An 18,462-nucleotide genomic window follows, 5' to 3' on the forward strand; every position below is an offset into this window, starting at 1 on the left:
TATTGACAGTGTGTGTCACACACACAAGCCTGTGTCCAGTCTCTTAGCCGTGCTGTTTCTCTTGTCATCTTAGCAGGGGGGGGATCTATAGATGTGTGTGTGTGAGTCGTTGTCAATAATCTGCAGCTTTAGTCAGATTACCAGATCGCCTGGGCTTTGTTGTCAGAGTTAGAGGCTCCTCAGAGCTCCATTGTTTACATGGACACTGACGACTTTTGTATAGATCTCAGTGGATTCTTGTCTGTCCCTCTGTCTGTCTGACGTCCTGACCATGTATTTTAAATTTGCTTTTTTTTTTTAGTATTGAAAACAAAACAAAAAAAAGTGTAGACTGATTGTGAGTCAGAGGTTTCCAACTCAAACACTTCAAACCCCTTACGTCTGTACAGACTCGCCTTTCTCTGCGTTTCTTTCAAGCTTTTGTTCTCTCTTCAGGAACTGAGGCTAAACTACAATAATAAATTGAATTTAAAAAGTTGATTAACTTTGTTACAATGCCTTTCTTATACCATTATTGCAAGGCTTCAAGGACAGAAACACAAACGCTACAGAAGAATGTTCTTTGACAACAAGAGATCTCAAGTATTTGAGACGGTTGAAAAGAACACTAAAAAAGAATCAATCTTTGCTGAATTACTTTACCGGAGTGCTTTCCCTTCATCTTCAGCATCGCAACCTAAATGTTTGTTTCGGAATTTCATCACAATTTAGAAAAACCTGACTGAATAAAGTTGGTAACCAGGGGTTCCCACCAATAACCAGAGAGGATTGTATAGACTTCTCAAATCTCTTCCTTTTAGTCATTATGTGTTTGGAAGTGGAAAGGCGGAATTTGCCTAATGATAGTTACTTATCTCTACTGCCTATTGATTTCACATTGATCCCATGCTCCTATCACAAAATGGCATTTCCTTGCAACTCCAAGAAGCCTCCGAGGCCAAGGAGAAGATATCAACACTGAAGTAATTCTCACATCAGGAGAAAAGGTTTCTCTCTTCCAGATAAGGCTTTGTGGGGAAAAGAGTCGCCTGATTGTTTTCTCATTTACCTTCTGTCATCTGTCCCTGTCTCTGTTTTCCTCATTTTTCCCCCTCTCCCTCCCTCCACCCGTCTGCCCGTTGTTCGTCCGTCCATCTCTCCGGTGTACAGCGCGGTAATCCAGGACAATATGTTCCAACATCTGCCTCTCCATATGATGCCTGACCCACGCCATTGACCCTCTTTATACCGCGCCGCACACACACACATTTAATCTCTCACACACATCCACTCTTTTCTCCTCCACTTACCTCCATCCCCCTCATATCTCTTTCTCTCTGTTTATCCTTTTTAACTGATCATCCTTTCTAAATACCTCTCTGGAAACTTGGCCTTTTTACCTTCATCGCTGATCTCTCTCTTGCCTGGATAAGCGCATTTTTCTTTCCTTTTTGTCAGCTCATTCTGTCCTTCTCAGTCCATTTATGTGACATAGAGGATATCAATGATATCAAGGGTCAATAGGGAGCCAGATTAACATGCTCTAATGCACAATGTCACGCTCATCCCCCAGATTAAGACACTAAATGCCAAACTTGCACACTCCAAAGCCTGAGTTGCCTTGAAAAGCGTCTGTGGAGGATTGTGTGTTAAGCTCCCATTGACTGTAAGTGCTACTCTGTTGATTTCTATGGAATGGAGGATGTTTTAAACATAGAAAGAGCTTTAAATCATTGAAAGATTAATACATATTTCTAAGAACTGCACTTAACTCAAAGCCGTGCTGTTGAGAGTTTTTCAGTTAGTCCTCTTCTGTCTATGCATAGTTTTTACATAGAAATGATCAGGGCAAAGGATGTTCCCCTCACAGATTCCATCCTTTATGTCTACAGTAATCAAAAACGAAGACATTTTTTTATTTGAGAAACCAAAAGGACTGATATGATGATTCTGCAGAATTGTTTGATGTCACCAATGTTGCAGTTTTTCAAGTCTAGATATTAAAAGGCCACTCAAGCAATTTTTTGCACTTGAAAATACAAACACTGTTGTCCTTGTAATCGCAGTGTTGATTCGCCTCGGGTTTAGAGATATGTCTTGTGTCACATATTGTGGGCATGCAGTTTAAAAGACGAGTGCATGTACCTGTCAGAAAGGCACAAACACAAGACACTACTCAGTTTAATTAAAGGGCCAGTTCGCTGATTTTCAACCTCAGTCCTATCATGCTATTCAGGGGAGCTAATGCAATTATGGTTGAAAAAAAATAGCAATTTTGCTCTGTAAATGTTCTGTACTTATATAGGGGTTTTGTAGTCTTTGCGACCACTCAAAGCTGCTTTTACACTACACATCACATTCACACACACACATCCATACACTGATGGCAGAGGCTGCTACTTAAAGTGCCCAACTGTCAATCATTTATCACATTCATTCAGCAATTTGGGGTTCAGTGTCTTGCCCATGGACACTTCGACATATAGCCTAGGGGAGCTGGGGATCGAACCTCTGACCTTCCGATTGAAAGACGACCGACTCTACCAATGAGCCATAGCTGCTCTGTGCCTTTGGAGGATGCTATCTGCTTCTCCAATGGGCCCTGGAAAACCTCCAGGAGGCCAGCTTGCTAAACTACACGTCCTCAATCTAGGATGCCCGCCTCCGATGTCATGTCTCATTTATTTGGCTGTTTTATGTAGTTTTAAGAAGTCTAAGAATGGATTTTAGATTGAGAGGAACATATAATAATTATGTACATTTAGTTACTTTTTATGCCATGCATTATGTGTACAAGAAATTCCACAACATACTGTAATTACAGTATGTTCTATAAGTGTGTAGTTCCAGTGTGCACATGTTGAAATAATACATTAATCAGCATTTCGATTCACTCTTAAATGCAACTTGGAACTTTATTAAGTACCCAATCTTAAAATCTTTCATTTTCTATCTTTATTGATGTGTGTGTCTCGGCCAAGTGGATTACATTTTTTTCCTCCCCGACGCAAACACTGTGTTACCGTGGTGACCTCAGGCCCGGGCTAACTGTCATGTCTCGTCTCTGCGACAGAAAACACCTCCTTATCAAATGAGGGCGCAGAGAGACGATCCCAAAGGAAATCCATCCACATTGAGACATCTGTACTTGTGTTAGCCTGGGCAAATCCGTTTCTTTGTGGCAAGCCTTAATCTCAATGTGCCACTGTGATTGTGTGTGTGTGTGTGTGTGTGTGTGAGAGAGATTTTGAGTGTGTGTTTTTCCGGGAGGATTGTAAGAAAGAAATCTGCTAGTGAGATGTTTTTTTGCACTTGTTGTGTCCTCTCATCCCTCCCTGCTGGTAAAAAACAACACCAAAAATCCAATTGCTAGGTGGACAAAGCCGTTCAACTGGAGATTGAGTGAGTCTGAACACAGTTGAACATATGGACGGCGAGATTGAAGCAGTGATAACAGCACAGAGGACATTATTCTCAGCCCCTGATAAACACACACGCACACACACACACACACACACACACACACACGAGTAATAATGAAATCAGTGAGGACAGCGGGGTCCGTTCTCCATGATAGAATTACACAGCTATTCTATTCTCCCTCTAGTGTCTAGCATATGGGGCAGCACGTTTGGCTGACAGGTGCAAATGTATTACACACACTCTGCCTAACCTTTAACCCATATTTTCCCATCATTCCCGGCGTGTGTGAACAGTAAGTGAAAAAGATGTGCAGGGAAACATGTGCGTCTGTGCAGCTGTTTCTCTCAGATATTCATGTGTGTGTGTGCGCGCGTGTATCTGTGTGTCAAATTTTATGATAATGCATGTCAAGTAGACATGAGGGCCAAGTGCAGCCTGTACCGAGGCCGAGTCCAACACTGGATGTTAATGTGTTTCAGACAGACAACTGTGGGGGGGGGGGGGGGGGGGGGACGCCCGCGCAGGCTCTTAACCCCTGGGAGAGGGGGCCCCAAAGCCCACGTGGATCTGAGTGTATGTGAGGTCTAGTCGTGTGTGTATCTGAATGAGGGTCAGAGGGAGAGAGTGAGTGTATGAGCACTTATTCTAAATATGCAGACAGGAACAAGCAAAGTCAGACTCATCCTCCTGATAAGTGAGAAAGCAGATGTTTATTTTTTCATTTTTGGGGTACTGTTTTACATCTTTGTGGTTCCTTTTCTGTCATCTCTTTCTGCTTTCTTCACAGTTTGGTCACTAAATGTATGAAACAAAATGCATGCTACTTTACTCATGAGGTTAATATGGGTGAACCCCCTTAAATCTGCTTAAAGAAAGCAGAAAGCTTCAAGTCCAAAAACTCTAGGTCACACAGAATATGAGGTGAAGAAGTTTAGGATTTTTTTGGCTCTCTTTTCCCCTGAATGCAGCGTGAAAACGAGTTAACAGTATTTTTTTATTCTGTGTTGCACTCCAGTTCTATAGCCCTTAAAGCTAATGTGAGGAACTTTCGGTTTGTGTCAATTTTGGCGCTCCCTGTGGACAAAGCCGTACCTCTTATCTCTTTGCCAATTTTGTCATGTAGATGCTTGAGTGGTGTATTTTAACAAAAAAACTCATCCTGCTTTCTTTAACAGTCATATGAATCACTCACTTTAAATCTTGGACCCTGTAAGATGCCCGGTCTGGTTTGCTTTTGTAGCTCATACAGAGTAACCACAATTAATTTCAGTCTGTTTCATGACCAGTGAAAAACTCCTCACAGGAGCTTTAATAAAAGAAAATAAATATTCTAGTAATATTTAGTCATTTTTGAACCTTTAAGTCTGCACGTTTAAAATTAGACTTATTTGAGATTTCAGGGACATAGAAAATAAAATTAAATGACTAAAGACCACACACTAACAAATACACAGAAAGGGTTTTAGATGAACAAATGTGTTGTCCAACCTGTTTCTATTTACATCAGTCTATGAAGTAAAATCATGTTTGAGATAAGTTTCCATCACAGTGAACAACATTTCTCTTTTTTGAACTTTAAAGTTGTAAAAGAGAATACCCCACAGTGTTCCATTCTTGGCGTGCTCAGGTGCGTTTGGAACAAAATGTATTCATCATTTTGAGCGTGACGATAACCTAAAAGTGAAATCGCACACAAAGATGCTTTTGTGCTGTTAAAAGAGATTGCAATCTCTGCAGCGTCACTCGCAGATCAGCTCTGACAGTCAGTGTGAATATTTCCGTTGTGTACTTCCAATTGCAGGACAAAGCCAAGGGCTAGGGTTACACTTGTCAGTTTTGTGTGATTTTTGAGCTCTGATCATGGAGAACATGTTTTTATGGTCTTCATTCGCTCGCTCACACTTTGGCTGAAAGTGACAGCTGTGTAACCCCCCCGTGGCTGTGTTTGTGGTCTTGTATAGCTCAGTGGGAAGTATGTGGTGTGAACACTGTCAGGGTTAGGGGATTTATTTCCAATGGGACCACCCACGTGAAAAAGAAAACTGAATGTTTTTAGTGAATGTTTGAGTCTGTGATAGTCAAAGCCTTCTGGTTGCATGTTTTTTAGCTCCTTATCTGTAAATACTGAAGTCTTACCTGGAGCTGTAGGGGTCCCAGGCCTGGTGTGGCAGCAGCAGCGGCAGCCATTGTTGTGGGGATGAGCTGGAGAGGGTACGGGTCACCTGAAGGGATGCAGAGAAGTTCACATAACTTCAATATAACCACATAACTAAAATCAAAAGCAGTGATTATTTTTGGTGCATTTTTATAATTTTTATCTCTGCTCTATGACACTTTGCTCCATCCATTCCTCCTCTATCCTCATTCTCTCCCTCTGTCCCTGTGTCCCCCTCCCTTTCCTCTCATCCTCTTGTTTTTCTCCTCCCTCTTATCCCACCTTCGTCCCTCTCTTCTCCCCGCCTCACCCTCATCAACCCCCCTCTCACCACCACCACCACCACCACCTGAGTCCCTCTCTGCAGCTGTTAAAGCCGCCCTTTGTGTGCGCTGCCGGTAGGGCCTTAATGAAAAGCCTGATTGTGTGTCCTCCTCCTTAATACCCCCTGACAAAGAGCAGCGAGGTGAGGGGATTCTGATAAAGCTCGCCCCAGCGCCGTAATTAAGAGCCGCCACTGCCGATTGCTGCTCCCTCCTCTTTTTTTCTGTCTGTTCTCCTGCTTTGTTGGAAAGGGCTGCTTTCAGTCTCTCTCCCCTTGTGTCTTATTTGTTGTCATCTTTCTCTCTTCACAAGTTACTCTCAAACTCTATCCCTTCCTCCTCTCTCCCTCCCCTCCTGTCAGGGCTGATAAATCAAGAGATAGATGGACGAACAGGGCAGCGGAGATGACAGAAGAGCAGAGAGAAAAGCAGGAGAGAAAAGGACGAGTGCCGATTATTAGTGACCAGGTGCAGATAGGCCGTGCTGTAATTACTCCAAGAGAGAAAAGGAGAGAGAGAAAGGTCAAAGATGAAGGGAGGAGGAGATGGAGGTTGTGAGGAAGGGCAGATAGGGAGAGGAGGAATATTGCTCCTAATTATCATCATATTGAAGAGAGGTTCCTGTTGACAGCTTTGATTTGCATGTGGACATGCCCCGTGACCAAAATGTAGTACACCGAGGTCAACTTTTTTTCTGGTATCACATCGAAGAGACTTTATTTTTCACGGAGAAAACTTAGGAATGTTCTCAGGGCTTGACCTTGCATTTCTGACCTGAACCTTCAGCACAGCGGTCAGCCTCTGGGCTGGATCAGGACCTTCTATTGTGCATGTGTGCGCCCGTGTAAATTTGTGTGCGCTTGGCATAAGCCAAGACTTTCCTTCCGACATATTTTCCCATATAAGTCGCTTCTTAAAAAAAAAAAAAAAAAAAAGCGAAGCAGAGACATTCTTTGCTCCGGCTGAGAGGGAGGGCAGGAGGGATTAAAGAATTATTTCAGGACTGTGTATTCTAGGAGATGGGTCTTTTCTCCTCGCTCCCTGGACAAACATGAGCAGGGTGGATATTTATGCTCCTCCTGGGGGTCGCTGTAACAAAAGGGAGAAGGACGGAGGAAAGCAAACATGTTGCTCTTGGCTTGAGGACAGCGACCTCGGCAGACCAGGATGAGATTTCTCACTGACAAAAAGACGAAAGACGGAAATAGATAGAGGGAAATGAGATACAAAAACATAATCAATATCTCATTGGTGCCAGTTTGTGTTAAATTTGCCTTTTTTTAATTCTTAAAGGGCTACTCCACAGAATTAGAAGTTCTGTTTACTCATTATGAGTACTAACCAACCCTTAAATATAGCAGTGTAACGTTTCTGTGGCTCTGATCTTTCTAAAGTTTAAGACAATAACCCTCATGATGTCATCAGGGTTATCTTTAACTGTTCAAAATAAAGAAAGTTTCATGAACTCAAGATGTAGACTTTGAAAGATACAGGCATTCTCAAACGAAAGACAACATTGAGTTGCATTATGGGAATTGTATGCTCCAGGGTTTTTTGGAGTTTGACCCTAAAGTCAGGACATCCTGGGTTCTGATTCTGTTCTGAGCCTCTGTTTTTGTTTTGATTATACTTTTTTCCCTCATACTACTAATCCATCACTAACTATGTTTTTGAAAATGACATAAAACACAATAATTTGACACCAAAAATGTAAAAGAATCATTTTTAAGCAGCTATATTCTGGTTAAAATAAGCTCCATATTTAGCTTTTTAAGGAGTTTAATTTAGTAATATAGTTCAATATTTCAGACAATAGAAAAACTTTGTAAGTGTTCAACAAGTGATGGAACAAGACAACCACACTGTGCAGATAAAATCTTTTCATATCCTGAACGCTACGAAGTGCCGTGAGAATATGTCGCAGCACAATGCTACACATGTCCTATTTAAAAACTGCAGCAACCAAACTACATCAACTCACAACAACTTTGAAAGTTGCCAGAGAGTTCTCTCAGGGGCGGCCCAGCCTGGTGCGGCGTGCCAATCGGATTGGAGTTGGCGGAGGCAGTGAAAAGACAAGCCCACCACTTGACAGGGTATTTACGTGGGCAGTGGGCGTGGGTGAAGATGGCACTAATTAAAATGGAATGGACTTGTTTGGGAAGCTGTGAAACTCTAAGGAGGTGGGGGGGTGGGGTGGGGGGGCTGAGTGTGCACGAGCTTGCTTTGTGTGCATGCTTGCATATCTCTGTCTTAGTATTTTTTTTTGTGTTTGTGATATCACAAAGCAATCTCTGGCTGCCTGGATGCACTAGTGTGTGTGCGTGCGTGTGTGTTGGTCTGTGTGGGTTGTGTTGGAAACATGTTCTGGCTGCGTCCTGTGTTAATGTGAGGAGAACCTGGGGCAGGTCACATTACCACCCCCCACCCCCTCCCTCTGCTATCCCCCCCACCGTGCATTTATTCCCAGCATCCCCTGGCAAACACCCACCACTCTTTTTCTCTCTCTCTCTGTCTCTGCCTCTCTCTCTCTCTCTCTATCATGGTAAACAACACATTGCCACACAGCCGGAGCGTGATAGCCAAAAGGAAAAAAAAAAAAAACATGTCCTGCAGGACGCCTGTATTTTGTTGCTTTTATACATCAAAAAATAGACAAGACAAAAGGAAAGAGCCAAACGGACTGAGTGAGAGAGGGAGTGAGAGAGATACAGAGAGAGAGGGAGATTGAGAGTGTAAACAGGAAGGGTGTATTTGGACTGGTTTTTCTATTAAGAGAGAGTTGTTGTTGTAGGGGCGAGCTCGTCTTTTGGGAAACAATCCGACTCGTTGTGTGGGAAAATGGTCAGACTCTACCTTACTTGGTGAAAAACATTTGTAACATCACACTTTGAGAAGTACTTTAACACCGAAAGTTGCACCTATTCATGGATGCATGTGTTTGTGTGTGTTAGTGTGTGTGTGGATGTTACTTACTGCAGCCAGGCTTGTAGTTGAAGCCAGGGGGCATGAGGAAGCCCTGCTGGGCTGCAGCCGCCGCCAGAGTTCTCTGGTCCGGAGGAAAGACAGGGATCATCAGCGGAGGGAGCTGGCCCTGGACCTGCTGATGGAGGAGGGAGAAGAAGGGGGAGGGAGAAGAAGAAGAAAAAAACATGAGCAACATCCTTTTTAATTTTTAAAAATCATATGCTCTCAGGCTCATATACATATTTGTAATACTTACGCAACACAAGTCTGCACACACACACACACACACATATTGAAACAATGAAAGACACAAAGAAACTCATGAGGACAGTTCACTAAACTCTCTCAACAGCTGGCCTCTTCCTTGTATTTGGAAGATGATGTTCCTTCCCTTCTCCCCACACCAATCCCCTTAACAACCAAAATACACTAACGCACACACTAACAACGTAGACACAACCCTCTCCGCGCGCCTGTCGGCAGGGAGCCATACGACTTCACAAGGTTTCCAGGATTTTAAAAGGAGAAGCAGAAAAAAGCTCCTCCGATGGGTGGCTTTGGCAGGGACGACAGGAGAGGAAGAGAGAGAGAGAGAGAGAGAGAGAGAGAGAGAGAGAGAAGGAGAGATAGGGAGACAGAAAGAGAGAGAAGTAGGAGACAGATGGTTGCACTAAACAGCGATCTGCCAAAAACAACACACAAAGACTCGCGTGTGATGGACTGACTGACAGTTTGAGAGGCAAAGATAGAAGAGGAAGGGAGGAGGAGAGGAAGAGTGGAGAAAGGTGAGACAAGGAGGAAAATAAGGAATCTCAGCGACCTGTAAAACTGAGGTGTAATGCTGGTATGAAGGAGAGCCCAAAAATATGAAGAGATGGAAAGAGCTCAAGCCAAATTTGACAAAAAAGTCAGAACAAGAAAATCAATGTGTTTTCATCAACTGCTGGGCAACAGTTTGAATCCAATATGACTGCCAACTCAGCAGGGCCCCAGTAACTCTTCTACACTTCTATAGGTACATTTTAATTTTGGTTGAAACATAAAATGTGGTGTTTTCATTCATCTTTGGTCATGGCAGCAATACAACAATGCTGCGCCTACACTGTTCCGAAACAGGATAAATGAAGGAAGAAGAGGCAGGTCACGGAATGTAACCACTTATATAACAAACCAGCTTCACTCCTGTACATCCCTTTATCAAGACAATGTTTTGTACTCCTAAAATAAGCCTGATTACATCATATGGCTTACATTCAAAGAGACACATTATACAAACGTTTTCAAAGGCTGAATAACAATTATCCCGATGAGTCAACTAAAGTGTAAAATTGGTGGAGTGCTCCTTTATTGGGCCTTTATGCCTATGACCTGTCCTCCTGGTTCTAAAGCACTTTGCTCCCTCTTTACAACTCATCTCCTCCTTCTCCCGTCTCTCTTACTTCGCCGGGAGGGCCGAGGGGTAATAGCTGAATAGGATAATGGGCAGGTAAAAGCTGTTTGATGTGGAAAATTGATCTGGAATGATGAAAATGGATGGAAATGGCTGCACAATCACAAGGAAGCAGCGGTGCCACCGCACAATCAGGTAATATCTCAGCGATATGGACACTTGAAGTGGTTAGTGCTTGAGACAGGTAAATAGAGAGAGGGAGAGAGAGAGAGAGAAGCGGCTGTCTGTCACTAACAGCGCTCCCAGCTCTCCCTGCGTGTGTGTGTATACTCAAGTTTCCCTGGGCGTACGCATGGTTTTGTACTGTAAATACCTATGTGTGTGTGTTTCTGTGTGTGAGCGTGTCCTCCTCCTCCTCCCTCTCCTCCTCCTGCTCCCGTGTGTCGGCATGTTGCAGCCAGCAGCACTGTAATCAAACTATCACGGCGCAGGGGAATAGCGCTCTCTTCAAGCGGCTCCTGTTTCCCCCCTTACACCAAAAACAATAATTACTCCACCATTTTGGTAAACCATAAACTGCCGTGCCGCCTGCGCCGCACGATCAGAAGGGAGAGGCGTTCCAGCGCGACGCTCGGACAGGACCCCTGTAGGGACGAATCACAGACAGAACAGTTCCGCTTTGCCTTTCAGGCCTAATTGGACATATGCTGGAGTGGAGCTGGCTGGAAATACTGTAATGTACCGTAGGGAGGAGGAGATGAGAGGAGAGGAAAGGAGAGGAGAGAAAAGGAAAGGAGAGGAGGGAGAGAAGTTGGTGGCAGCTGGAATACATACTGTACATAGACACACTGGCACATATACAAATCTGTGTGTGCGTGCGCACGGCTTTCTTTCATTACACATGTAAATGAAAATGTCATAGAATTTCTCCTCTCTATATCTGCCTCTTTTTCTCTCCCATAACAAAAAGCCCCCGTACAATAGGAAGACATTAATCAGCCTACAGAACTGTTACACAATACATGTAAGTCTGCACAATGGGATAAGAAGATCAAGCAGCAGAAAAGATGAACAAAATGGCAAGAGACAAACATAAAAGAATGAGGAAACACACAGAAAAGATGGAAATGGGGATGACTGCCTCCCATATGCTGCTGTTATAATACTTGCGTTGGATATGTGTGTAACAGCTGTTGTGCTTTGCCTACACACACATTCTGACCTCCAAAGGGTGATACACACGCATGAGGCAGAAAACATGGGTCAGAGCAAGTTGAGCGTGACTGGGAGAAACAAGGGACTGTCTAAAATGTGTGTTTTGGTGTGTGTGGAGGGTTGATATGGGTGGGAGGTTTCTCTACTAGCTGGTCACATGATATTGGATCAGTCACTCTAATGTCCCGTGTGTCTACTTTCTGCTAAATTACGTATAATGCGATTTTTCCCACTATTAGATACAACACCTTATAGTAGATTATGAGCTCTGTGTGTTCGACTCATGATCACAGTGCAAACTTTGAAACTAAGCGGAAGAAAAGGGAGGACGAGAGTTTCCCAAATCAGAGAATAAGAATCAGAGACAAAGAGATGCATTGACAGAAGGAAAGAAAAGCCTGTGAGGGAAGTGAGGAAAACAAAAAGAAGGAAAGTGAGAGCGAGGCCAGATCTATCAGACAATCTCCAGATCCCACATAAAGGAAAAGGCACATCTGAAACAGCAGGCGCTTTGGGGAATAACGCACTCCTCAGCTTCTCTTTCACATCATCCCCAAAGCGAACATGAAAACCTATAACACACACAGACAAAACATCACACTGCTGCTACTGTAAGCTGCCGACGTGGAGAATAAGGGATTCCGCTTTTTATCTGCGAACCCCTCCTCCAAAAAAAAACGTCCAAAAAGAAACCTGAAACAAACAAAAGTGGATCTCATCTGAAAAAAATCCTCTAATCAGTGATAACTGAATGCAAAACAAAGAAAGTGCTCTGAACGCAATAAGAACTGCACACTGCATAAATAAATATATATACAGGAACGTGTGAAAGTTTTGCTTGAGAACTTTCACAGGGGCAAAGAGGACTGAAAGAAAGAGTGAAGTCGACAATTTACCCTGGCGAGAGAACTTCTTAGGAAATAAACAGCAGATAGACAGAACAGAATGAACAAGAGAGGGAGGAAGAGAGACGGAGAGCGGAGCAAGAGTTGGATAATTGGCAGCGAGTCGAGGCTGCGCTCACCACGCGCCAGGCGGCACAGCTTGAACTTAAAGCGCCGCTGCGGCATAATGAAGATGTGGCCGCTAATTAACATATGGGGTGCGAAACAGGTTGGTTGGCACGCAGCGCGCTAAAAACTCCAAGGTAAAGTTATTATTGGGGAGTAATTAGCTCTATGAAGTTAATGCGCCGAACAATAGCTGCCAGCGCCGCACAATATGGCTCGCATCTGAGCGCGCGAAAAAAATAGCCCCCGCTAAAGTGCGAGTCCCACAGCTAAAATCTGTTGGCGACCATATGCTCCGGCAATTAATGCAAGACCTGGATGACCTATTGCTAAAGAAGGGACGTGCGAGCAATAGAACCAATAATTAATTTTTAGAGAGAGAGCGAGCGAGAGAGGTAGCGAGCTTGCAACACTAGTCCATTAACTTTCTATGGACAGGCGCTATTAGAGGCCAGCCTGCTGTGAATGTAGAGGCATGGTTCATGTCGCAATGGCCGGGATGCACGCACAGGTATGTCAGTGTGTGGGTACATTAGAGAGAAAGCGTGTGAGGGAGGGAGGGTGGGTCTCTGTGGCAAAGGCTGGTTGGTGGTGGTTCAGAGTGCGAGCGTGTCTGTGCGTGCACATCGACACATACAGCGCATAAGAAATCACAAATTACACTGGTTGCGGTGTAATGGAAGTGATTAAACAATTACACAGGCAATTGGGTTAGCCGCTCCTATGCACAGAGCACAGAGGTGCTGGTGTGTTGTGTGTGTGCATGTATGTGGTGTTAAAATGAATGAAAAACTGTATTTTACAGCTTTTGCTTGTCTCTTTTTCGCCCTCAGAATCAAAAGCGTTACACAGAAGACAGAGGTTAGGCTTGTGGCTGTATCAGGTAATACACTTGAAGGCGTGTGTCTCTGTCTGTGCGATTGAGTTAGCAGTGTAGGTTAACCCTAATGGAGAGCTTGTTAGCCGCTGTCGCCAGAATGTCTGGCCTTAAACTAGTGAAAGCATCAGGTGGCTTTACTCCTTTTCTGATTCTTTTTCTTCCTCTCTGTCTGCCCTGCTGTCTCCCACCTATAGCAACGGTGGCTCTTGATGAGATGAAAGACAGCCAACTGAGGCGGAGAGGTAGAAACACACCTGAATGCAAGTGTGTGTGTGTGTCTTGGTTGAGTGAGTTTTGATTCATTAGGCAGGACACACTCGTGTCCCCTCATCCCTCTTGTTCCAATATACATTTTGTATGTGTGTGTTGCCCCTTTTCCAAGAAAATATGTTCGTCTTCTCAAGGTAAGCCCTGAGCCGCTCGGCAGGTGAGCTTCTTTCATCCCCGTCGCGCTTCCCAGCACGGCAGCAATAGTCGTCCCCAGCAACACCGGAGGGAGCCTCGGAGACAAGTTGTTTAATTAGAATAAGAGAAGACGAGAGGGAAAGCAAAGGGAAGAGTGAGGAAATATGCTCAACCCTTTGAGCCTAACAAGAAGGCCCCTAGCAGGGGGTAGGAGTGCATGTGTGTGTTTTAGTGTGTCTGCATGTCTTTTTGTTCACACATGCTCTTGTTTTGTAATTCTTCAGGGAGCAAGTTGTGTTATACTGTCGGATTGAGCACAAAGTTTAGTAAAGTAAAGGTCATTTTTCTGGTCCTAACTTACCCTGCAGGATAAGTTTGGGCTCAGGGTGTTTGCTTTAAGAATAAAGTTTGGATTAGGTTTGCTAAGGTTTTGGTAAAGGATACATCTGGATCCGGACTTGGATTAAGGTTTAGGATTAGCGGTTTGGTCAGGAGAATAAGAAGTGTGTGGAAAGAAAAAGGATGAATCATAAATGATGCTAATTCCTTGTCAACTCAGGTAGAATCAATTACTCAGAGCAAAAGTCACTGACTTCTAAACACTAATGAAGCTGTGTGCAAGTGTGACCTCTTAATACTGTATGTCATGAGCTTGTGTTGCTGTTATGCCTGTCTCTGTAAATGAACTCTGGTTTGTCAGCTCGCAGCACATTTGGCGAGTGCCGCTGGCCTCAATAGTGGACGCTAACATGCATATCGCTAGCTTGATTTGGGTTTCAGGGTGAGAAAAAATAGTAAACCGGACGCGAGGACAATAAATAATTTGTCCTCCTTTCATGAGGGATGTGTGTCACTCTCCTCTCTTTTTCATGAGCTTGATTATTCGTTTCATTTCATCACCTCTTCCAAGTGGACGGTTGAAAGCATTCTTCACAGGCCTTTGGGGGTTTGGGCCTAACAAAGCCAAGGACGCAGACACACACAGACACCCACAAACACACACACACACACACACTGAGGGCCAGCTGAACTCAGCCTCGTTAGGGGGAAATGCAATCACAAGAGGCTTATCATACAGACACAAAGCACACACACACGAAAAAACACACACCCCAACACACTGAACCTGGTGCCCTCTCTCTGGCAGGCCATTGTATTGTGGGATTGTGCGGACAATCTCTTCATGAATGATTAAGCAGTGTATTTCTCGACCAAGTCTTTGATGATGAGTGTGTGTTTGATCATCAGGCGAGCGTGCAGCGCTCTCTGTGACTGCTTTCGATACGTGTGCTCGTGCGAGCGAAGGCGGGTTTTTTTTTTTGTATGTTTGTCTGTATTTAAGTGTGTGTGATATACGTGCTTGTGTGTGTGTTTTTCGCTCCTGTGATGAGCCCCTGTTGATTGTGTCCCTCTCTTAACGAGGCTGCCTACAGCTGCCCCTGCTTGTGAGAAACTATTGTTGGGTCCGTTCAATGGAGAGACGCTTGTTTGGGAAAAGGTTGCAAAGTCATGGGAAAAGAGAGCTTTGTCTCGGCGGGGTCGTGAGGGAGTGAATCATGAGCGGACGTGTTTATAGCTTAACACACACAGCTGCGGCAAACACACACACACACATACACACATATGCACAGATGAAGAAATGGACGCTCGAGAATGCACAGAGAAATCCTCAGAAACAAACATGTGCTCTCTTTTTTGTCAAAGACACAAAAAGGCGAACAATTCAGAATTTAGCTCGCACAAAGCAAATAAACACAGCTGCTTTACACTGAATTGTGAACACACATAGACACACGTCCCACACACATGCTATCACAAGGTCTCTTATCACACAAACTGTGTATGGCTAACCTCTCGGGGGGAAAGGGAATGTGTGTGTGTGTGTGATCCTTCTTGGACAGGGTGTCTCTTTATGATACAAAGCCTGGCTTTCTCAGCTCAAAATTCAGTGTCATCTGCTTTTACAAAGGCCTGGGCTATTCGTTCCAAGCCACCTGGACCAACATAGAGGCTCCAGTGTAGCACCCAACGGGACAATACTTCCATTTTCAAGTGTTTCATACTATATACCCGCCCATTTTCTTAGCTTAGCTTAAGACACTGATTCACATTCAAAGGGACTATTTAGATGATTCACTTAGCAATTTTTCTATCTGTATAAAGTGAATGACTCCTAGTCTATTATATATATATATATAAGATGTGTTTAGAGGGTCAAAATATGACGTCTTTGAATATGACTTTTTCTCCTTGTGGATGAGCAGAGGGAAAGTTTCCATAATTGATCTTCTTCTTAGGGGAGGAAAACGAGCTGATACTACACCAAATTCCTGCAGAACCTACATTAAAAAACACACATTTCACAGAAATCGACAGACAATAAAGGTGCTTGAGATGGTGAAGGATGTTTACATACATGCACCATTTTTGAGGGTTCCACAGCTCTAGTTAAAGATGTTTTAAATAAGAGGTTTATAGGTGCATTAGGGTTCCTACAAACCAAGACCTGACCCAAGACTCATACCCTTTTCCCACCGAAATAAGCGCGTTGAAGCAGGTTTTTCAGACCCGGAAAGATCCGCTAATAGATGCCGATTGTCTCTTTTCCCATTGCCAGTGGAGTATACTCCTGTCTCTTTTCTGCTGCGTCACCGTCTGACGTCACAATTATTACTCATTCAGCCTGTGTATTAAACTCGGCGCCGTCAAATTTGGCACGATGTTCGAGCGCTGCTCGGACGGAGACGGGCAGAATGTGTAGCTGAGATTGCAAGATGTGCAGAAGTTACCGACGGAGCATAGCATCACGCTTGAAAGGGGTAGGAGATTGGCGTGTCGACGGGTTTTGTGTTCCCATCAATGCTGATCGGAGCCAAGGTGATAATTACTCGGGTCTACTGCAGTCATTTGACCCGGGTCTGAATGCCGATTGTAGCATTTCCTCTTTAGTGGGTTTTTTGACCAGTTGGTAAAGGGCTTCAGACAGGCCGGGTTCAGGAAGGGTACTATTCAATGTCTCGAGTCGACCGTCTAAGGTCTGTGTGTCAGTATGTCTAACACTCACACACAGTTATTGCTTGATTCTAAGTTTTAAAAGTCTTCCCGACCCCTTCTTTGTAATTTCACTGGCTTTGTTTGGTAGTCTTGATTTGTACAGAGTTGCTGCTGTTTAACAAAGCCAATCCAACGCTCTGTCTTTGAAAACAAACTCACAATCACGTAAGCACACAAAAGAACAAGCATCATTTTGATCTGCAAAGTGATAAATTGCACATTCTGTACTAGCCAGCACCCTACCTCTGATTTCTCCAAGCAGGCTGACCCTTTTTAAGTGATTACACTTTGTTGTGTATGTGTGTCTGTTTTTGTGTGTTACATGAGGAGGGGCTTTCATAAGTCGACGCTGATTCAGACCCCAAATGCTGATGGCTGAGCAAAGAAGAAGCTACAACAATCACAATCACAAAATTGTCTTTGTAGGCCATGCAGGCACACTCAAGACACATCCACACACACTTGGAAACATACATACACATGTCTACATATGTGGTTGGACACACACGCACGCACACACACACATCTACTGGCCTCACCTGGATTTGTTGCTGCAGGAGGTTGATTTTGTGTTGCTGCTGCAGAAGCTGCTGCTGTTGCCGGGCAATCTGGGGATGAAGCACAACACATTATTAGAATGTACTGTATATGCAGCATGTGTGTGTGTGTGCACGTGTGTTTTGGTGTGTGCGCAGGGCCTGTGGGAGTGCGACACATCTGCAGGTCTCTGAGGCCCCAGTTGCAGGACAGAGGGTCGATGCCCTGGTATGAAATATTAAAGAGCTCATCTCATCTGGACTCAGCTCACAGCCACATGGACAACAATGTCACACCAACTGGCATGAACACACACTTTACTGGACAAACTGTGTTCAGAATTTCTCTCTCATGTTGTAGGAAAGATGATGGAGTGAAGTCTGAAGACAATTTAATCTCTTTTAATCAGTTTCTAAACTTCCCTTTCTGTTGCATTCATTTTTACTCTGCATGACAAGAACAACTTTAAGTGCCGCATGTAATTAACCTCTGCACAGAAAGTCTCCAGTGGCTCATAGAGGGGAGTGGAAACACCAGAATACAGTATCATACAGTAGATACACATTGAGCCAAACCTACTGCTGCTGGATGCAGCCAAGGGCACTGTAAGGCATTGTGTTTGTCACAGGTGATTTGTCCTTACAGCTGTGTGTCTGCGAGTGTGTGCCTGTGATGTTCTCTTTGTAAAAAAATACAAGCTTTCCAGAAGCTAAAAAGCACAACAAAGAGGGAAACCCTTCTCTATGCAAATACCTGGCAGACTGGGAGCTTGGAGTGTGTGTGTGTGTGTGTGTCTGTAAGTGAGCGTGTGTGTAAGTCTCCGCTATATCCGCTCCAGCACTACATACCCTCAGCTCATTCCTGTGCAGTGTCCCTGTGTCTAAGCTGCCAAAGGCGCATGTCTGTGGCTGGGGGAACACTGTACAGTATTAAAAGTGTGTGTGTGTGTGTGTGTGTGTAGAGAAAAGAAACATCCTGTCTAATTTGTTGTTTTTTAAATACCTTTAGTGGATTTATGATGACTATTAGTGATGGTGACGTGTGTATGTGTGTTCTGTACATACTAGTGTGTGTGCACATGACGTGATTTCAAATCAGCACACACAGTACATTTACAGGAATTC

The 18,462-nt window shown here is 44.0% G+C and overlaps 1 protein-coding gene across 1 annotated transcript in view; it reads right to left on the reverse strand.

Annotated features, from left to right (window-relative positions):
- Nucleotides 1-18,462, reverse strand: part of sox5 (SRY-box transcription factor 5) — an 87,630-nt gene that overhangs the window by 22,071 nt on the left and 47,097 nt on the right. The window contains exons 6-8 of the mRNA XM_069670716.1: nt 17,341-17,409; nt 8,857-8,983; nt 5,539-5,624 (exon numbers count right to left, since the gene is read on the reverse strand). Coding sequence (XP_069526817.1) covers nt 5,539-5,624; nt 8,857-8,983; nt 17,341-17,409 — 282 coding nt within the window. The remainder of the gene's footprint in view (nt 1-5,538; nt 5,625-8,856; nt 8,984-17,340; nt 17,410-18,462) is intronic.

The sequence above is a fragment of the Semicossyphus pulcher genome, unplaced genomic scaffold, assembly GCF_022749685.1.
Source record: "Semicossyphus pulcher isolate SPU_LCO1_2020_fin unplaced genomic scaffold, fSemPul1.0.p SCAF_20, whole genome shotgun sequence".
NCBI classification, from domain to species: domain Eukaryota; kingdom Metazoa; phylum Chordata; class Actinopteri; order Labriformes; family Labridae; genus Semicossyphus; species Semicossyphus pulcher.